This window comes from Furipterus horrens, unplaced genomic scaffold (genome assembly GCF_987537825.1).
Source record: "Furipterus horrens unplaced genomic scaffold, mFurHor1.1.pri manual_scaffold_5, whole genome shotgun sequence".
Lineage (NCBI taxonomy): Eukaryota > Metazoa > Chordata > Mammalia > Chiroptera > Furipteridae > Furipterus > Furipterus horrens.
Window position 1 is genome coordinate 34,443,284 of NW_028327175.1, and position 21,810 is coordinate 34,465,093.

Consider the following 21,810-nt stretch of genomic DNA (forward strand, 5'->3'; position numbering starts at 1 on the left):
GTGGGGGGTGGAAACTTTCTCTCCCTCACTTTAGGCCCAAGAGGGCCAAAGACTGCCCTTCTACTCCCCTGCCCACATGTCAAAAGCCCTCTGCCACATGTTGGGGCCCAGGCTTACCCCCATGGGGTTCTCTCTAATGTCTCAAAGGCTGCTCAGATGAGGTAGGTGCGCCCTGCCCAGGACACTGGGCATGAGGACACCTCCTTGCAGCCATCCTCACTTGGGGAGCCGCCTGATACACAGCCAAAGCAAGTGCTGGGGCTTCTGGAAGTTTCTGGATGGTTCTGGAGCTGCCAAACTTGGCTACCTTGATGGGAGAGTGGGGCGGCAGAGCTGTCACCACCGCAGCTAAGCTCCCTGTCACCAAACAAGAGTAATTTTAGGTAATTTTCAGCATTTTTTCTGAACCACACCCAGAAATACAATCATGGAGGTAATATCAGAAGTTTCTTTAGTTTTTTAACTTTCTTTTTCAGGGGAAAATGAAGACATGCGCCCTGGGCTGCCCTGGCAGGGACGTCCCTCCCTTGCTGTCTGACCCCAGGCCCTCAGCCTCCAGGCCCGGGATCAGGTTTTCACCCTCTGACGACAGTGAGGCACTTTCCTTTTGAGTCACCAGGTTTTGGACGGAGAAATAATGCCGTGCCTTGGAAGCAGCTCCGTGTATTTGTGAATGTAACCCCATCTGAGATCTTTTATGTTCTTCCTGTTTAATCATGTCAGTTGTACCCACAGTTGAGGCTGTAATTTTCCTCCCGAGATGATGTTGCCTGTCCGTGACTCCTGGGTGTTCTCATGCTCATTCAAGGGGCAGCTGTAGAGGCTCTGCCTGGCCCCTCCCTCATGCCCGGGTCCCTGGGGCTCTGTGCCTTCTCCTTGTCTGGGCCTCAGCACACAGCCCGACAGAGGACTGAAGGGCAAGGTGTGGGCAACCTGGTTCCGCACCTCACGCCAGAAGGCCTGGAAATTCCTCCTGCCTCCCGAGTCCCGGGTTCTCAGGCAGACTGCCACATGGCCCCCAGGGACAATCCTGGTGGCACTCTTACCATCCCGTACCTGGGAGGGTGCTCCACGAGACCTCTCCTTTGGGGAGGAGAGGTGGTGGGTGTCACCCCCTCCAGCTTTCACATATTGGGAACAAGAGTCGCAGCACAAACCAGTGGCCCCCTCCACACTCACCTTGCTTGGAAGTGCACCGGCCTTTCAAATTCATTTTTCAATCATGGTAAAATATACAAAACACAAAATTTACCATCTTACTCATTTTTAAATGGCATTAAGAACATTCACAGCACTGTGCAACCATCACCACCATTCATCTCTAGAACTTTTTGTCTTTCCCAGCTGGAGCTCTGTGCCCATGAAACACTAACTTCCTGACCTGCTTCCAATCTCCAGGCCTCAGAGCCTCGGGTGAGCCTGGGTCATGGGGGGCAGGATGAAGAGATTTTTGTGGGCTCTTTCCTTGTCTGTACCGATGGGTTTTCCCAGTGAGCTACAGCCCTGGTGGGCCTGTCTCCATTCTTGCCGTAGATCTCGCAGACCTCGCAGACCTCGCAGACATCAGCAGGCCTGTTCCTCCTGCTGCTCCTTTCCTTCCCTTGGTTGCCCTTGTCCACCAATGGAGTATAAATGAATCAGGTTAGCTAGAAATAAATGTTAAAGATTTGTTCAAGGGTCTTAAGATTTGCAGATCAGAAGTGCAACTAGGCAATACCCAGTGTGTTCCAAAAAACAAGGAAAAGCTAAGGTTTCTTCTTCTTCTTCTTCTTTTTAAAATATGTTTATTGATTTTAGACAAGGAGGAACAGAGAGAAAGAGAGAAACATCGATCAGTTGCCTCCCATACATGCCCCAGCCAGGGATTGAACCCACAACCTAGGTATGTGCCCTGACCCAGAATCAAACCCCCAACCTTTTTGTGTATTGGAGGACATTCCAACCAACTGAGCCACACTGGCCAGGGCAAGCTGAGGGTTCTTTATAGTAAAAAGTATACTCTTGAGAAGAATCAGTCCTGCATTCTTAGTCTCTAAACCAGTCTGAGGTAAGTCTTCTAGATCAGGGGTCCTCAATCCCCGGGCTGTGGTCTGGTACCTATCAGTGGCCTGTCAGGAACTGGGCCAGCAGGAGGTGAGCGGCAAGGGGGATGGAGGGAAGCTTCACTGCATTACCACCTGAGCTCCACCTCCTGTCTCCCTCCCCCTAGCGCTGACCCCCCCACCCCCATTCGTGGAAAAATTGTCTTCCACTAAACCAGTCCTTGGTGCCAATAAGGTTGGGGACTGCTGTTCTGGATGACTGGTGATATTGATAATGGATGTCAGACAGTCAGGATGGGTCTAGATGTTGGTTGTTAGGTAATCTGGACACATGAACATTCTTTCCTTAGTCCCTCAGGGGGTAATCAGAGGGTTATCTGGAGGTTTGATATATATCTGGGCATTGATACAGGACTGGGAAGGTTAAGTTCCCAGGCTAGTTAAACAAGAATTGTTTCCTTACACCTCAACCTAAGTGGTTTTACTAATCTACCAGCTTGACTATAGTGACTCCATTTTATTTTCTCACCTTCCCTTCCCTTTGACCCTCTGGAAACATCCCTGATACCTTTAGCAGACACTGTCCTGCTTGCCTGGTAGGTGGCACCTGCATTTCCACAGTCCCTTCACAGCTAACGAGTCCTCCCCCAAAGGCAGGGGCTGCTTCCCAGGATGCACAGAACATTCCTGATGCTCATTGGTGATCAATGGCCAATACTCACCAGTGGTCTCATCCAGTGGCCTCACATCTCCCTGAGTGAAGGTCCCCAGTGTGACATTTTTCTGTGCATGTTAGAGTCCTCTGACTCTGGGCCTGAGAAGTGGGTTTCAGCTTCCTGTGCCTCCGAAAAACTTGGGGCTCCGAGAGTGGGCCCCCACTCTGCCTGTCAGTTGGTGTAGTGTGTGGCCTCAGAGCCTGGCTGCAGCTGTATTTGCCCAGGTGGGAGTGTTTACTCTCCAAACACTTCCAGACCTGCCTGGTGCCACCCAGGCACTCTTGGGATGTTTCAGCTGAACTCAGGGTCTCTGCCTTTTCAGAGGCAAGAGGCATAGCTTTCTCTGTAGCAGAGAGGGGCCCCGGCTGGACATGTCTACCCTGTGTCCCATTCCTTTGGAATGGGCAGAAGGGCTAGAAGGAGTGGCCTGGTCATATCTGTGGTTCCTTGCATGTCGCCTCTGGGGAGGTGCCCTTGATGTTCAGGACACATGGCCATACCCCAGAAAGGACAGAACCTTGGGTGAGAATTTGACCAAGGGTCAGTGGGGTGTGAGCAGATAGAGAAGAACTGCGTGAGTCTATCAGACCTGGGATCTTTTTTATAAAGTATATTTTATTGATTATGTTGTTACTGTAGTTCCAAATTTTTTCCCCTTTGCTCCCCTCTGCCCAGTACCCCCCCTTCCTTCCAGCAATCCCACCTTCCCTAGTTCATGCCCATGGGTCGTGCATGTAAGGTCTTTGACTTCACCCTTTCCTGTATTATTCTTAACATCCCCCTGTCTATTTTACACCAACCAGTTATGCTTCTTAGTCCCTGCACCATTTCCCCATTTCTCCCCCTCCACCCTCCCAGCTGATCACCCTCCAAATGATCCCCATACCTATGATTCTGTTCCTATCCTGGTTTGCTTAGTTGGATTTTGTTTTTATTTTTTAGATTCAGTTGTTGATAGTTGTGAATTTGTTATCATTTTAGTGTTCATAGTTTTGATCTTCTTTTTCTTAAGTAAGTCCCTTTGACATTTCATACAATAATGGCTTGGTGATGATGAACTCCTTTAGCCTTACCTTGTCTGGGAAGCACTTCATCTGCCCTTCCATTCCAAATGATAGCTTTGCTGGATAGAGTAATCCTGGGTGCAGGTTGCCTTTCATCCCATTGAATACTGCTTGCCAGTCCTTTCCTGCCTGCAAAGTGTCCTCTGAGAAATCAGCTGATAGTCCCATAGGCAACCCCCTGTAGGCAACTCTCTGCCTCTCCCTTGCTGCCCCCAGGACTCGGTCTTCATCTTTTACCTTTGGCATCTCAATCATGATGTGTCCTGGTGTGGTCCCTTCCGGGTCCAGCTCACCTGGGACTCTCCGTGCTTCTCAGACCTATATGTCCATCTCCTTCACAAAATTTGGGAAGTTTTCCTCATTTTTTTCAATTCTCGTTTCCTTATTCTGCACTGGTTGACTGTTTTTTTCTTCCTTATATTCCAAATCATTGATTTGAATCCTAGTTTCCTTCCCTTCACCATTGGTTTTGTGTGGATTTTCATTTGTTTCATTTAGCATAGCTTTCACTTCTTCTCTTATGCATTTGCCATACTCAAGCATATCTGTCAAGCCTGTGAGCATCTTTATCATGAGTGTTTTGAATTCTGTGTCTGTTAGGTTATCTATCTCCTCATCTGTTAGGTTGGCTATCTCCTCATTGCTTAGTTCACCCACTGGAAACTTGATCTGTTTCCTCTTTTGGGCCATATTTCTCTGTCTCCTCATTCTGACAGGCTCCTGTGTTTGTTTGCCTCTGCGTCCGAGGTAGAGCTGTCACTCCTGTCTGGGTGAGTATTTCTTCTTTATATCTTTGTTTGCTGGACTTCCATGCAGCTTGATTTTCTGGAACTTCTGGTTGTTTCTAGTTTTGAGGTAGTTGTATTCCTTCTTAGTTGTGGAGGGAGACGCAGCATGCCTCTATCTTGGCCAGGAGTCCAGACTTGGATCTTAAGGGGACCCTCCCCTGCCCTGCAGAGGGCAACAGGGTGCAAGTGGGCAATTTGGAGAAAGAATAAAGTAGAAAAGGAAAGTATGGTTAAGGTGAGGGAACAGAGCCCAGGATGAATGAACTTCCAGCCTTTGTGGGTTGATAGAGGGAGGTGGTTGAGCCCCTGTGTGAGAATGGGTCCAGATTGGTGTCTACATGAGCAGGGTGCCTCAGAGTCCAGGCATGCATAGCCTGTGTGGTGACTGATCCTGGGCTGCTCCAGGCAACTTAAGGAACAGTATGCAGATGTGAGCACACACCCCTAAGCTAACCCACACTTACAGCATGCATACCAGCACAAGCAAAGGGCACACACTCAAGACATGCTCATGTTCATACACCAACAGAGACTAATACTCTCACACACTCACATAGACACACTCATGCTCACACACTCACACATGTACACACACACACACACACACACACTCCACTGCTGGGTTGATGGGAGTCAGGAGACAAGTGGCCTTGATTTCACCGGGCTCTGAGTTAATGCTGAATTCCTGCCCAGTTGAGACCGAGTGGCATGGGTAGCTCTCTAACCACACTTGGTTCTGTGGTGACTGTGCTTGCAGCTGGGAGTTGCAGTTGCTGCCCTCCAACAACTGTCCACTCTGGTCTTTCCCAATGGACATGTCTATTTTTACATAAACTGGCACCAATGTGTGACACAAACAGTCAGGCAAACATAAATTCAATGTTTACTGCTTGCATGTAACCAGTCCTGTTAAAAAGAAACCTTCACAGCTGGAAGCGTTTCTGAAAGAAAGGGTTTACTGAGCCACGTGCTACCCATAAAAAGGACCAGGTCCCGGGGCATCAGCCTGAACCCCAGTGACAGAGCTGAATGGAGGAGGCAAACAGGTCTGCTCTCCTGGGGCTGATAGAGCCTTTTTATTACATTGGGTATGAAAAGAAAGGTGTAAGTTGCTTTGAAAGAATTTACACTGGCTACATACGGGGGAGGGAGAAGGTAAAGTGGGGGTAGTTCTGGGACAGGTGAGTAATCTGTGAGAAAGCCGTGTTTGCTGATTTTGCTCTGGTTGTGGGCCACAGAAGGTTCACGCATAAACAGGATGCCGTCTGGTAGTCACCTAACTCTCTGGGTAAGAGCTGAAACAGCCACCCGGAAGTCAATTCAAAGTTTCAACATGGTCAGGAATGTGAGTAGTCTTTCCCTGGCTTCTATTTCGGCTGTTAACCAACCAACTCCAGGTCTCTCTCATCCTCCCAACCTCAAGGCTTCTGTAATTCATTTTAGGACATTGCAGAATTTTTCTGTTGTCACCACCAGGTAAAAAACAGAATGTTACAGCCAAACCAATTAGTAGCATATTAGATATTTTCATGGTGTGTAGGATAACCCACCATGGCTGTATCTTTCAGTTCTTTGATGACAAAGGCTGATTTGATAAAATGAGTTGGGAAACATTACTTCTTTTTTTAAATTCTCTGGAAGAATTTAGTATATTTGGTATTATTTCTTCCATGTTTGGAAAATTTTACCAGTAAAGCCATTTGGGCCTGAGTGTGTGTGTGTGTGTGTGTGTGAGTGAAGGTTTATATAGTGCTATTCAGAGTTTCTGTTTCTTCTTATTTAAATCTTGATGGGCAGTGTTTCCAAGAGAATTCATCTATTTCATCTACTATTTCAAAATTATTATCACAAAGTTATTCACAGTATATTCTTACTATTTGTATTAATTTCTTAGGGCTGCCATAACAAAGTTGCAGTCTGGTAGCTTAAAACAACAGTAATGTATTTTCTCTAGGTTCTGAGGCCAGGTGTGGAAGGGCCATGCTCCCTTCAGAGGCTCCAGGGTAGGATCATTCCTGCCTTTTCTGGCTTGTGGGGACTCCAGGCATCCCATGGCTTGTGGACACATCACTCCAGCCTCTGCTTCTATTGTCATATGACCTCCTCCCCTACATCTTGCCTCTGGTGTTCTCATATCTCTCCTTTTAAAGGTACCAGTCATATTAGATCAGCACCACCCTCCCCCCCTACCCCATTCCTGTGTGACCTCATCTTAAGACAGTCACATCTGCAATGATCTTATGTCCAAATAAGGCCACAACTCACAGCTGTGAGAGGCCAGGACTTCAACATTATCTCTTGGGGGGCCATAGTTCAACCCACCACACTATCTTTATAATTCTTGCAGGATCTCCTGTGGTGACAAGTTTTTTCTCTGCACAAGTTTCAGCTGCATTTTACAAGTGTTGATAGGTTGTAATTTCATTTTCAGTTAGTTCAAAATATTACCTGCTTTCAATTGTGGTTTTTTCTTTAGCTCATTGGTTTCTTGGAATGTGTTGGGGATTTTCCAGTTATCTCTCTGTGGTTAATTTTCTGCTTTATTCCTTTGTGGTGAGAGATCCTACTGTTATTCCATTCTTTGAAAGCGATTGGCTTTGGGGCCCAGAATATGGTCTGTTTTGCTAAATGTGTTAATGTGTTGTGTGCCTTGGGAGAGAACACAAGTTGTGCAATTGTTGGGTGCATGTCTGAGTAGCTGTGAATTACATCAATCTTGTTACACAGGTGGTTCAAATTTTCTTTACCTTTGCTGATTTTCATTTTTATTTTTTACTGTACATCAATTACTGAGAGAGGTGTATTGACATTTTTAACTACTGGTATGGAAGTGCCTGTTCTTCTAGTTCCGTTAGGCTCTGCTGTTCGGGGTCATGCCAAGAGCACAGGAACTGGATGTGCTAATCTTCTAGGGTGTCCATTCAGTCGTGAGCATGGATCTTCTGTTCTTCAGTATTAAACATGTTGTTATTGTTGTTGTTGTTATTTTGTTTTCTCCCTCCATTAGCTTGGTAGTTACACATGTTACTATTCTTGTCATGTTGTTTTGCTTGAGGGGTCTGTATAAAAAGCATAGTTACCATGTCCCACATGGCACAAGAATCTACAACCTCACCCCACCTCCTGGGCCACTGTTGCTGTGTGTTTCATTCTACACATGCATATCACGCTCTATACACTTAAGGCCCATATGTATCACCATGGTTATCCTGTCCAGTCAGTGCTCTTGCCCGTTTACCTGCATAATTTTCCTTGCGGTTGTTCTGCATTTCTGTGCTTCAATTAGGGGTCACTTGCCTTTGGTTCGGGAAGAATTCTGTCAGGTTTTGTTTGTCTGAAAATGTCTTTATTCTGTCTTCATGTTTAATGACTGATTTGCTGGTGTGGAAATTCAGACTGGCCCTCATTTTCCTTGTGCACTTTGAAGAGATCTTCCACTGTCTTTTCTGTGACTGCCCAACTCAGGCACTGTCCTGGCCCCACCCCAAAGTTGCATATCTTTCTGTTTTGGGTTTTTAATGTGCATCGCTTTTCTCCTCAAAAGCAGTGTAGCAACCAGACAATCTCAGCTGACCCTGTTTCTGTTTCATTTTCTCTGTACTTATCAGCACCTGTGCATTACATGCTTTTGGCCTGTGATGCTGTCTCTGACGGATCTGCCTGTTGCACTGGATTTTGAGTTGTGGATGAAAAAAGAAAGGGTTCTATGGAAAGTAACCTCACAGGGTGATCTGATCATAAATTCCTAAGTGGTCAGGTCATGGTGTTTGTCACAACCCAGGCATAGAACGGTTTAGTAAAAGGTTTATCTTTGCCTTAAGTAAGCCCTGTCCTTTGTTTCTATGCATCTAGGTTAACACACTTTTGAAATACTCACCCTCAGGAGAGCATATCATCTTGTTAACTCTCCGTAATCCCATCCCCACCTTGCTTTCTCATACCTTCGTGTAATCTTCCTTACATTCCCTCCTTCATTTCACATTTGTAAAAGAAGCTGTGAACTGTTACAAACTGTTATTCTCTGGAACATCTGAGATCTTGCTCTCTGGCATATGTCCTCAGTCTGGCTCAAATATACTCTTAGAAAAATTCTCTAAGGTTTGGACGTTTCTTACTTTGACAGAGTTGTGAGGCCTGTGTAACCTTGGTAGACTGCTGTTGTAATCAAAGGTCTTTTTTTTTTAGGTTTTATTTATTTATTTTTAGAGAGACGGGAAGGGAGAGAGAAAGAGAGGGAGAGAAACATCGATGTGTGGTTGCCTCTTGCGTGCCCCCAGCTGGGGACCTGGCTTGCAACCCAGACGTATGCCCTGACTGGGAATCGAACTGACAACCCTTTGGTTTGGAGGCCAGGGCTTAATCCAACTGAGCCACACCAGCCAGGGCAATATCAGTACATCTCAATAACACATTGGTCTGTCTGCTCTCATGTGAATTGAGCCAAAGGTTTAAGTTTTGAATGAGGTAATTAAACCAAAAAGTAGTTATCTAACTCAGAAACTGTGAAATCAAACTTTCCTTTCCCTCTCCTCTTAATAGAAAAAAAGAAAGTCAAGAAAAAAGAGGTTGCTTTTGGTTCAGTTTACCAAGCAGAATTGTTACAGAGCAGGGTCCCCCAAAATCCCCAGAGCCTGCTGGTTGGGGGATGGGAGGAAGGGGGCAGCTTTCAAGATATCTTTGCATACCTATAGCTGGTAGCTAGTGTCTTAGTTATGCAAATGACTTTGGATTTTCCAAGGCCCCAAGGAGACAGGAGGGATTTTGACTATGGAATGGTGAGGAAACAGCCTACAGGGCCTGCTCAAGGTTCTGTGAATGGTCAGAACCAGCACTGCATCACAGGCCACGGTCAGGGATTTAAAAATAAGGCAGCAGCCATTTTGGAAGAACCATGGGGTTTGCAAGGAGGTAGAAGGAGTGGAGAGGGAACTCGGTGTGGGTTGCAAGGAGGGGAGAGAAGAGATCTATGCAGCTTTGAAAGGGCAGAGAGACAACCATGTGCAATCTAGTGCAACACGGCACATGTTTTCCTGGACTATTATATGGAGGCTGATGACATCATACCCCATATCCTGAAGGAGACAGCTGACAGATAAGGGATGGGGAACTTTTGGGCATGTTTTTGGCTTCTAGCCTTTTGTGGAGCAAGGGAAGTGCTGGGTCCCGTGGGAAAACAGGGCTCAGAGCTGAAGTGCTCACTGCCCTCCCCAGCTTGGAATATTGTAAATAAAGACCTGTTTTCCTCAACACCAGTTGTTGGGTTTTACACCAAGGCGCCATGTGAAGAATCCCCTCTCACTCCATAACAGAATCTCAAGTTCAAAACTTAAGGTGATGGCTCAGCCAGTTTGAAAAATGTTTGGCACAATCAACTCTAGCCAAGTCTGTGACCCTGGGCCCCCGCATGACTCCAGGTTACAGAGGCGGATTTAACGGCGGGCGCACCGGGCATGCACCCTGGGCCCCAACTTCTGAAGGGCCCCGCAAAACCCCAACTTTACACTTTTTTCTAACGACACCAAGTTTGGTTTCATATGTGCAATTTTAATTATGTACAAGTTGTAAACTTGTGGAGCCCTTCAGAAGTTGGGGCCCTTCAGAAGTTGGGGCCCAGGGCACGCGCCCAGTGCACCCACCGTTAAATCCGCATCATGGCCAGCAGACAACCTGTCTCTCAGACACTCACAGGGGAGGCTCAGCCGAAAGCGGAGCTCGGCCCCAAACCCATCATGGCCACGTCCTCTCCTTGGACCTCGTTTTTGGTGGTTTGTCAGAACCCACTAATGTGACCTTGGGACAGGTTGTTGGTCACTTTATCTGGGCTGTGGGTAATAATAGGACAGAAACGACCGCCCTCAGGGCGCCAGCGTGTGACCTGCTTATCTCGGGGCTCAGCAGCTGCTTAATTTAAATGATTGTAAAGTATTTTTGTCTCAGCAATGCTGGCACAGGCCAGGAAATGTAGAAGGTACAGAGGAGTGTGCCTTTCCCTCTGCCCACCCCAAGTCCCTGCTGAGATGTCTCTCTGTGCCTGTGTGTGTGTGTTTCTTTACAAAACTAGTGACAGATTGTTCCACATCCCTCTTTACAGGGGAAAAACATTTATTAAAGCAAAACTTATTAACAATGGCCAAAAGCTGGAAGCAACCCAAGTGTCCATTGATAAATGAACGGATAAACAAAACATGGTCTCTCCATACAATGGAATATGATTCAGCCTTAAAATGGAAGGAAATTCTGACACATGCTACTGAAACCAGAAAAGTCATCAATGATCTGAGAGGATGGCGAGTTCGTGCCCTAACAGGCCATCTTAAATTCCAATATAAATAGGCCCCTTTTATAAGGAGAAGAAAAGTGTAAGTAAGGGATTTAGAATTCAGGGAAAAAGTTAATCGGATAAAAGCTGCAGCATTCTTTCATCTGTGTCCTGGGTATTGGTTCTTGTGCCCTGGGTGGTGGTCATCTCACCCTGGAGTACAATGGCTCAGATACCGTCTTGATTGCTTGCAGTCCTGGAGCACAAAGGTGGAACTGCTTATGGTTTCCTGAAGTCAAGGTGGGTCATACCTCCAGTTCCTGAAACAATAGCTTTTTTACATACATTGGTTACTAAGCTTATTAGCTGTCACCTGAAACTGAAGTTGTCCAACATTTGAGTCCTCCATCACTACAGCACACATGAACCTTGAAGATATTATGCTCAGTGACATCAGCCGGTCACAAAGGACAATATAGGATTCCGCTTACATGAGGTCCCTATAGGAGTCACATTCATAAAAACAAAAAATAGAAGAGTGTTTGTCAATGGCCATGGGACAGGGAGCTACTGTTTAATGGGGACACGGTTCCAGTTTTGCAGGGATTCTGGAGGCGGAGGTGGTAGTGATTGCACAATGACATGTAAAAGGTACATTAATGTCTTTGTTTTTAATTTTATTTATTGATTTGAGAGAGAGAGAACTATCAATTTGTTGTTGCATTTATCTGTGCATTCAGTGGTTGATTCCTGTATATGCCCTGATTGGGGATCAAACCCGCAAATTGGGACAATGCACTAACCAGCTGAGCTACCCAGCCAGGGCCACATTAAAGTTTTTATGAGTCTACCTGAGTAAATACCCATCCCACTGGGGTGGAAGTGATTGGGAGTTCTCCCCCCGCAGGAGCAAGGAGAGGGTTTTCTACAGAAGGTACAGAGACAAAGCAAGGAAACTGGTTGGTTGGACTCAGCTGAAGAGGTTGGCTTCTTTGGGACAGCCTTGGTGTCCATGGTGGCTGCTCTTGAAAACCGGAAAAGCTGGTGTTCGTGCTGCCTGTCCCCACCAGACCCAATAAGCAGAGACAGGGAGTGAACCTTTATGGGCACTTTATTCAGATGGTCAGTGATCTGAGAAGACAGAGAGTTTGTACCCTAACAGACTGTCTTAAATTCCATTATAAGCAGACCCTTTTTATAAGAAGAAAAGTGTAGGTAAGGGGTTTGGAATTCAGGGAAAATGTTAATCGGATAAAAGCTGCAGCATTCTTTCATCTTTGTCCTGGGAGGTGGTCCTTGTGTCCTGGGCAGTGGCCAACTCACAGTGGAGTACAATGGCTCAGGTACTGTCTTGATTGCTTGCAGTCCTCCTGAAGCACAAAGGTGGAACTGCTTATGGTCTCCTGGAGTCCAAGTGGCTAATACCTCCAATCCCTGAAACAATAGCTTTTTACATACATTGGTTACTAAGCTTATTAGCTGTTACCTGAAACTAAAATTTTCCAACATTTGAGTCCCCCATCACTCTGATGTTCTGTTTTCTCAGATCCAGGGTTCTGACTTTGGCTGATGTTCTTACTTTGCCCACACCTGGCAATCTCTTTGTTTAATTACTGTAACACAGGTTGAGTGTACTTCCTGTACCAGGCTGTGCAGTGAAATGTGGTTACACAGCTAATTTTATGTCATATTTTATGTAATTTTATCACAAACAAAATTTTTTTTTTTAAGAGGGAATGAAAAGTCAAAACTAATGAACAGTTTTTGACAAGGTCCTGAGGTTGGTGTTAAGGAAAACAGGGGGACCACATGGCATGAGGACCTGCAGCAGCAGAGACCCCAGGGCCATGTCTCACACATGGTGACAGCAGTGCGTGGCCCTGGATGGCTGAGACACAGTCTGCCCATCCACCGCCCCCAAGAAGGTGCTTTCATCTCCACTGACCACGTGGGCTGAGATTATGATGCTTGGCGGGAACACCACCCCTGCCTGGCCACAGAATGGATGACAGGACTAATGTCCCTTCCCAGGCTGCATGTGCACACGGCTACCCTTTCCTAGGAGAGCCTGCATCAACTCCTGAGGACGACCTGTGGATGTTTGTCCAGTGCTAACCCCACGGGCCCTGGGTAAGGTTTGGATAGGCAGTGGGTTCACCTTCTAGGAAAGGCACAGCTCCATTCTGGCCTCTCCACTCACTACCCAAGGGCCTGGGAACACCCAGGGCCTGGATCTCCTTCCCTGGTCCCAGCCTCACCACTCACTGGCTGTGTGATGTCTGGCAAATTATTTAGCCTGTCTGGACCCACAGATGGGCATCATTATTATGCCAAGACAGTTGAGGTCCTGCACATAACGATACAGAGTAGTGCCTGCCATGGTGACTATTAGTGACAGCTCTCCTGAGAGGGCTTGGAGTCTGGAATGGGGACATCAGCACATGGCTCTGGACGACGGCTCCACGCAGCTCATTGAGACTGTGAGCTGCTGGCGAGGACACGTGGAGGTGCTCTGGCTCCTCTGCAGCCCCGGTACAGGCCCCTGACATAGCCACATACCTTGTGTTGAACAGACCGTTGTCTGGGGACGACAGTGGAATTCCATGTGCGCACTCCAGGCCTCTGCCCCAGGTGCCTTTACTGGGGTCTGTAGGCTTGACAGAGTTCTTTTCTGTGTAGACAGCTTTGTAATTTAAGAAATATTTGCTGGCTTGTCCTTTCCTTGTTGACACAGGATGTGATAGAAGCAGGACCAGGTCTCTTGCTGTCAGGAAAATGAGAGTTTTGGGACCTAGGAGGCAATTCAGGGACCAGTGGAGGTGCACACATGTGAGGGCTTAGGCTCAGGCATAACGTGCTGTGAGATCACTCTGCACACATCCCACATCTCAGAGGCTCGTAACCATCCCTTTCTCTGTGAGGAGTGGCCAGCTACCTGTGGAGCACACCAGTGCTGTGCCATGCAGGCCCCAACCAGGTCAAAGCAGAGCCTGAGGTGCCCCAGATTTGCCCCCCACCACACCCCCCACCACCTCACCTCCAGGGAGCCGCCATCCTGCTGTCTGCCTGCCTTTGAGCTTGAGGTAGATAGGCTCACACAACCTCCCGCCACAGGGCTGTGTGATGGAGTGTGGCCGTGGCTTGTCCCTCACACTGCCGTGTGCAATTCCACTGGACACACATTGCCGTCTTTCTGCCCAGCAATACTGAGGGGCATGTGAGCTGTTCCCAGCCTGGCTGACATGAAGTTGCTGCTGTGACCATCCTTGTGTGTGTCTCCTGTGCCTGGACATTTCTGTTGGGAGTGGAACTGCTGGGTCACGAAAGAGTTGTATGTGTAGTTTCCCAGGTTGTTGCCAAACAGTTTCCAAGGTGGCTGCACATTTTACACAGCCAGGTGTGCCCAGGGCGCCCCAGGGTGTGGGGGGCCCATGGATGCCTGCTCTCGGTGCTATTCCTGGTTGTGGGTTTCCACGTCCCTCACACGTGACTGCTGGCTCCTCCTCCTCTGTGGAGCATCTGTTCACGTCTTCACCTTTCGTTCTAGGTTTTTGTTTGCTCTCTGTAAGCTGTCTGTAGAATCCAGGTACAGGCCTGGGTTGGATGCACGGACGGCAGCTATCTTGGCACACTGGGAACTGCTTTTCCACTCCAAATGGTGTCTTTTGAGGAATAGAAGTAGCTGATGTTAAGGGCAACTACTTGGTTCAGTGTTTCATTCATGAAGAATGCCTTGGAGACCACAAAGGAATTCCACAGCCATCACTTGTAGTGTAAATCTATGTTCTGCAGCCCCTACTACAGGCTGTGCTCCTGCAAGGTTGGAGGCCCCCCAATGGCTTTGCCTTACACCCAGGCCCCGACCAGGGGCTTGGCCTCATGGTGTTCTCTGAGCCTACTGGGTGGGCCAGACTTACCTCAGCCCCAGGAGGGATCCATGACACTCTGAGGGGTGAAACAGGAGACCTGGCCAGCACCCTGTCAGCTGAAAGATCCGAATTGACACCAGTAACGTGCAATGGAGTCAGAGAAAGTCATGTCTGATATCCTCAGAGGGACTGAATGGCTGGCAACAATGTGTCTATTGGGCTGGTGTGGATTGGGTTTTGGAGAGAGATGGAGCTGCAAAGAGGAGCAATTGGGCCTGAAGGGAAGTCAGAGGTACCAGAGCCCAAAGCTGGATGTTCCTGTCCCCACCACTGGCACAGGACAGCCTGGGACTGGCTCATTTCCTGGAACTCTAGGGAAAAGTCCAGAGAAATAGGGTGTGTTCCTGGCCTGCACCCTGAAACACAGCCTTCTGGAAAAGGGTGGGGCCTGCCCTGCCCATGCCATCTCTGTCCTGGGTTAAGGTGTGTAGGTGGGAGCCTGGGGGAGAGGGCTGGCACAGAGATGGCAGACGGATGGTCATGTGGGCCAGATTAGTGCCACAAAGCCCTGTCACCTTGACAGTTATTGCTGGTCCTTACCACCTGCCCTGAGACCATGCAGCTTCAGGAGGGATGAGGCCAGAGGTCACTGGCCCACCTGGCCCTGGGCTCTTGCCGTGGGTGAGATGACAGTGTGATACCTGTATACCTGGATGGGAATGGACAGAGGGTCATACGACAGCTAGGGCAGAGATGTGTGCTTCCTCCCAGACTTTCCTTGGAGCTGATGGCCCTCTGGGGATCTGGGGCATACAGTGAGGGTGGGAGGAGACAGCAGGGTTCCCCACTTGTGCCCAATGCTGGCTGATGGGCAAGGGCTCTTGGGAGTCCATGCTCTCTCTGGCTGTGACCCCAGAAGGGGGTTTGGGGAAAAGGCAGATCACTCATGTGTCTGGCCTCTGCCCCAGATTCCCAGTGTAGGCTTTAAAAACATTGCCGGGGTGTTCCAATGGTGTTTCTCTCACTTTTACTAGAGAAAGGTAAAATGACATGCTGATTAGAGAACGTACTCACATTCTTAGAGTTTCCCGGAAATGCCCTTAACCTGCTCTACGTATTGTCTCATGTTGGGGAGAGCAATTTGTATTTTACTGTATGTACAGACTGCATTTTCACAGATCAGGCTTTCCTTTCACAGAAATGAGACAGACCCTCCTTTCAAGACCAGTTATAAAATGCTGCTAACCCCCACTCCCTCCCTGCAGTCCTCGGGACATTCCAACAGAGGAGAATGCCTGGTGTGTTTATAACTGACAGCTGTGCAGGCAACTCACTTTCTTTTAAATTAAAACAATCCGTGCTTGTGATCCCCAGGCGCTGTGGGCCACAGAGAGGTGAGGCTCTCAGTCTGTGGGCATGGTGCTGGGTCCCCCTCTCTCTGCCCTGCGGATCGTGAGGGCCCCAATGGGAGCTGAGCCAGATCCACTAACTCAGCCTTTCTACTCAGCCAGGCCAAAGACTCATCCCACTGCCTCCCCTTCTTGGACGAAATCCCCCCAAACTGCCATGTCCTCAGGGTTTAGCTCAGTTTATTATGAGGGCAGATCTTGGGTTTTCCCCATTTTCAAGACCACACAGGTGACCTGACCAAGTCCTTTCTGGCCAGAATCCAGACCAGGGTCTTCCTCCCTTGTGGACTCAGTGCAATATTCTGGTGGGATGACCCCCGAGATCTTTCATGCCCAAGAATAGCTAGATTTGGCTTCATGTTTGAATTTATCAGGGCCAGCTGTTTGGGCTCACAGTGACTGTCTTTGAATATATCCAGGAAGTTAACTGCAGTTGGTTCAGGATGCATTGCTGCCACGGAGGATTCAAGAATTTGGCTAGATCTCATCTGCTCTCTCTTCCTACTCTGGCCAAGGCTACCTGTACCTCAGTGGGGACTGTGCCAGCCCCAGGGACCCTGCATCAGTCCTAGGTTCACCCTCTGACTCTGAAGCCTGGACTCTGGGAAGGGCTTTTCCTGGAGCTGACAGCAAACATTTGCCCAAGATTTACTTGGAGTCACTAGTAAAACCAGAACAAGGGCTGGAGGGCAAAAGGGTGCTGGGGCTGTTTCACACTTTACAATGTGCTCAAGATGGCAGGCTGCCATCTCTGCACCAGCCCCACTGCAAGCCTGCAATTTGTCCTGTAATTTGTAAGTGCTCACAGCGAAGCCACCAAGTGTGTGCAGGATTTCCAAAGCATCAGAAGAGTAACCGGAGAGGGATGGAAATCTGTGCATATCTTACCAAAGTCCCCAAACCTGGAGATCCATCCACTGGGGGCCTCCTGGAGAGGTGTGACCTTAGGCTAGAACTCTGCCCATTAAAAGATCTAAAACCCCTTGAAGCACTCAAGTCCTAAGTTATGTGTTCTTCTTTCTTTTTTTTTAACCCTTACCTGAGGATATATTTATTGATCTTGGAGAGAGAGGAAGGGGGAGAGAGAGAGACATCGATGAGAGACAGAAACATCCATCAGTTTGCGCCCCCATACGTGCCCTGACCTACCAGGGATCGAACTCACAACCTAGATATGCACCCTGACTGGGGATTGAACCCGCAACCTTTTGGTGCATGGGACTACACTCCAATCAACTGAGGCACCTGCCCAGAGTGTTGTGTTCTTTTAACACTCCTTACTCTCCTCAGATACAAAATAAAGCCCCAGCAAGGTCTCCAAGAGCTCTATTGGTGGGGACCCCACTTTCCATCTTGAAGGGACTGCTCCCTGCACCTCCTTGTACCTCAGTCCTTCATGCAAAGGGTAGTGCAGGCAGCTTGAGACATCCAGCCTGGGATGTCCTGAGCTGGGCACAGAGGAGCAGAGCAAGGGCAGCTGGCAGCAAGACATCAGGATAACTCACTATGGGCATCAAAGGTTGTGGCCACTAGTGTTTTCAATATAGTGGTCTGTCAACTTTGAAACAAGGAGCTTTCACGGAGACTTATGAAATGATTTTATTTTCAAGAATTTCAAATCACCAGAAAAGTCCAAGAATAGTGTGCGGGCACTCACAAGCTGGCAGCTCCACACAGCCGTTCCCAGCTGCCCCTCCCTTCCCTATCTCGTGGGTCGTCTTAGTCCCTTTCATCTGGTGAGTCTGTGTTTTTTGTTTGTGTATTCTCAGGTAACGATGACGTGTTTCAGGATCCAGGACACTGTTTTACTGAATCCCAGAACCAGTTAGGTCCTCAGGGCGGGTGGCCTGCCACTCCCTTCCCCCACCCCTCCACCCCTAGTGAGGGAGATGTGTCTGTCCCCAAGGACAACATAGGGCTTCTTCCGAGCTGGAGGAGGGGCACGGAAGCCAGATCACAGTGGTGGAGCTCAAGGTGGAGAGGCCCACTCTTGGAGCCCCCTCTGTCCTTTAGGGTGGAGCAGGGGACATCTGCTGTCCCTGACTGTAACAACCCCTTTCTGAGCCAGTGCAGGTGCGACAGACCTGGGGTCTTTGGGAACCACCCTGGCCCTGGAGAGTCCTCTCAGAGAATTCTTCCTACTGTGACAACCAGGAGATTCCTGGTTCCACAGGGCAGCCAAAGGCTCCAGACATGTCCCCTCCACTCCGGGCTTTTGTCCCTGTGGTCCTTATACCTTCACCCTGCCAGGAAGGGCTCACCATACTTTTTGTTCTAAAAAACATAATTTTAGCCCTGGCTGGTGTGGCTCAGCGGATTGAGCATTGGCCTGCAAACCGAAAGGTCGCCTGTTTGATTCCCAGTCTGGGCACATGCCTGGGTTGCTGGCCAGGTCCCCAGTTGGAGCTGTGCAAGAAGCAAATGATCGATGTATCTCTCACACATCAATGTTTCTCTCCCTCTCTTACTCTCCCCCTTCCCCTCTCTCTGAAATTAAATAAAAATATTTTAAAAATTAAAAATATAATTTTAGCTTGAGGTAATGGGCCTCCTGCCTCTTGCCCTTTCCTTTCTTTCCTCCTCCCCCTCATTTCTGCCCCTCCCCTCCACTGCTCTCCTGGTAGAGGGAATAGTAGCTGGTGGGATCTTCCCTTCTTCCTGGTGGTTAGGTTCATGCCCCAGGGATGGCGCTAGGCCCCCAGAGCTCACACCTGGTTGGGCAGGGCCCTTCCACGCTAAGTGCAGGCAGGTGGAATTCCTATCAAGAGTGTTCTTGGGCCTCCTGGACCCTGGGCACTTCCCCAAGACATCAGGCCTCCAGCTTCGGCCAGAAGCCTGGGACAGAGGGTGGAAACCTGGGCCATCCCACCTTCTCTCCTTTGTCTTTCACTTGAAATGGCTTTTCTGAATTTGTCTTTACATTTAGTAGTTACAGGAATACAATGTCGGGGAAAAGGATAGCTTCCACAGCCCAGAGAGAACCTAGTCTCCATTGCCTTTCAGCCCTGCAGAAACACACACACTCTTCAAACACGATCAGACCATTCTGACTATTCTGTTTCAATGTGTTGTGACTGCCTTTGCCAGTACCACCTGTATTTCTTATGGGTGTAAAATTGTTTGGGATGACTCACTGAACCTAGATGCCATAACTTTTCCAACTAATTTCCCTTTGTTGGTGCCTTTCCATGTGTCCTCGTGGGTTAAGAAAGTGATCCGAGGCTGTAAGAACAAGGCCATCTGGGCTGTGCCTGCAGCGTCATCTGGCCTCGCCTTCCCTGTACTCTGCTGCAAGCTTCCTTTCCCTTCTTCGTGGCTTCCCCAGACCAGACCAGTGGGGTAGGGGAAGGGCGGGCTGCTTTGAGCAGTTAGGGATGGGCTTGGGGGTCTTGTCGAAGTTCCTTGTGGACCGAGCCCCTAGAGCAGCCCTGCTCACCAATCAGCTTCTCTCTGAAAGAAACCCCTTCCCACGTGCTGGGTGAGCTCCAGCCAGGCAAGGAGGGGGAGGAGGGACCAGATTCCAAATCAGTCTAGTGGGCGGGGGTTGGGGGGGGGCATTTCTGTCTCGCGATGGAGCCAGACTTTGTCGGAGAACTAACTACTCCATGGGGTGGTGGGGACTACTCGCAGAGGTCTGCTGGCCAGGGTTGGGGCAGTGTCAGCGCCTGCAGCCAGGAGGCCGAGTCGCCCGCTGGAGGAGGGTGATACGGGGAGAACGGGGGGTGCGTGCAGGGGAGGGACATCTGCGGAAGGCGCTCCGCCCCGTCTAGAGTAAACTTTTCCAGGGACCTCGGGGACCGCAGGTGAAGTCACGTGGCTGACTGGGCGGGGCGAGGACAGGGCTGGGAGGCGGGTCGGGGGCGGGCCGCATGGACACCGCCCCTGCGCCCAAGTCCCGCGGCGCGTCGGCTAGAGCGGGCGGAGCGGAGCGTGGCTGGAACGCGTGGTGTGGCCTTAAGCGCGCAGTGGCCGGAGTACCATGCCCACCAACTTCACCGTGGTGCCCGTGGAGGCGCGGGCGGACGGCGACCAGGACGAGGCGGCAGAGCTAACCGAGGCGCCAGGCGCTCCCGAGGGCCACGAGCCCGACAGCTCGAGCCCGGGTGAGCGCGGCCGCACCTGTCCGCCGGACAAAGGCGGAGCCGGGCTTCGCCGGCCTGGGGGCGGTTCGGGGTGGGATGGGGGACCGGAGGAAAGGGTGCGGGGCTGCTTTCCTCCCTTGTATCCCCGTTCCCAGACTCCCTCGCAGTTCCTCTCACTCTGCCTCCTCCTGAGTGAGGTTCTCTCACCCCTATCCCCGTCCAGCCTCTGCCTGCAGAGACCCCCACCGCCCCCCACTAAGCTTAGTCTCGGGACTCAGGGCGAAGGATCCATGCCGTGCCCAGCGCTCCTAGGGTTGTGGGCCTCCCCTGCTGCTCCCCCAGTGACCCACCCCCCGCGGCCCAGGAAGCACCTTCTTTCTAGAACTCGGGGTGGGGCAGTGGGGAGGTGTGGGAGGTGGGAGACGCCCCAGGGTAACTATGGGAAAGGGGAGGGGCCTCTCGTGAGAACCCCTGCCTGGCTGTGCCCGGTGGGGTGCGGAAGCCATAGGGGGTGGTTGGCTCTCAGGAGCGCCTTCCTGCTTCTCAGGCCTTTGCTGCCCACGCAGCCGGGCTGAGGGCCACCGGTAAGATTAGTCCCTGCTTAGGTCCCATTTGTGTGCGCCCACTTTGTGGGTCATCAGCAGGAGGGACAGCAGGCCCCTGGCCGGGCTGGGGGAGGTCCCCCAACTGTGCTCAGGCTGAGGGTACCCCCGGCCCTCTTTGTTCCGGAGTCCCAGCACTTTCACTTTCTCTTGTGGGGGCTCCCTCAGGCCTGTGCCTCCTCATCCCGTTTCCAGGCCCCAGGCCCAGGTTCTTGCAGCTGCTGGAGGAGTTCCCCCCAGTGATCGGCTTCATCTTTGCTCTCAGCTCCCCTCTAGAAATTGGGGCAAGTGAGAGGACCAGTCTAGTACCCACAGCTGAGGCTCCCCCTGCCTGTGCCCCACCCCCCATTGCAGTCTTGGGAGGAGGCTCCCAGCTCCAGGCACTTTAGAGAACAAACAGGTCAGCAGAGGCCACAGGTCCTGAGTGCCCAGAACCTTGGCATGAAAGGCCAGGCTCTCCTGGGGGCACCATTAGGAGCCTGCTGGAAGGCTTGCCCAGATGGGCTGTTGCATCATCCTTCATTAGGGTCCTGCCCCTCCCTCAGGTGTCCCTTCCCTCAGGGTGAGGCAGCTGCCCACCTTTGCTCTGCTGGGTGTGGGACTGGTCAGGGCTGCTTCCTGGCACAGGGGCTTGAGACCAGGCAGAGTCTGTAAGCTCAACTTTTCTCTGACCACTGCCCAGTGGGTCTGGTTCTGAGCACCAAGGATGAGCTCGTCAGGCCACCAGGAGCCATTGTGTTCCTAGAGGAACCCTCAGCCACCCTACTGGGTGTCCGGCTCCTTGCCTGCTGGCCCTGTCTTGGGACCACATTCACTTTCTCTGCAGACTTTGTGGCTTGTTTGGAAGCTGGGGATAATTTTCTTCCTGCTTATCCCTTCTGCTCTCAGGAGCTCTCCTGTGGTGCCCTGGGTCTTCAAGCCGATGGGCAAGCGAATCGCCCAGCTGGTCTTGGGCCCCCAGTCCCGCCTCCCGGAGTGC

At 50.2% G+C, this 21,810-nt stretch overlaps 1 protein-coding gene and 1 long non-coding RNA gene across 6 annotated transcripts in view; one reads left to right on the forward strand and one right to left on the reverse strand.

The window, feature by feature from the left end:
- Positions 1–21,810, forward strand: part of SLC12A7 (solute carrier family 12 member 7) — a 92,763-nt gene that overhangs the window by 19,712 nt on the left and 51,241 nt on the right. For 2 of the 5 annotated variants that reach the window (XM_090276258.1, XM_090276259.1), the window contains exon 1: positions 20,041–20,250. The exons of the other annotated variants lie outside the window; for them this stretch is intronic. In XM_090276258.1, coding sequence (XP_090132384.1) covers positions 20,127–20,250 — 124 coding nt within the window. In that variant the 5' untranslated portion in view covers positions 20,041–20,126. Of the gene's footprint in view, positions 1–20,040; positions 20,251–21,810 lie in introns of those variants that run through there. 5 annotated transcript variants of the gene reach the window in all.
- Positions 11,929–14,329, reverse strand: LOC150008360 (uncharacterized). Its single transcript, XR_016511299.1, has 3 exons — positions 13,907–14,329; positions 13,429–13,660; positions 11,929–12,239 (listed from the first exon to the last, which is right to left on the reverse strand). It is a non-coding gene; the product is annotated as an uncharacterized LOC150008360 (long non-coding RNA).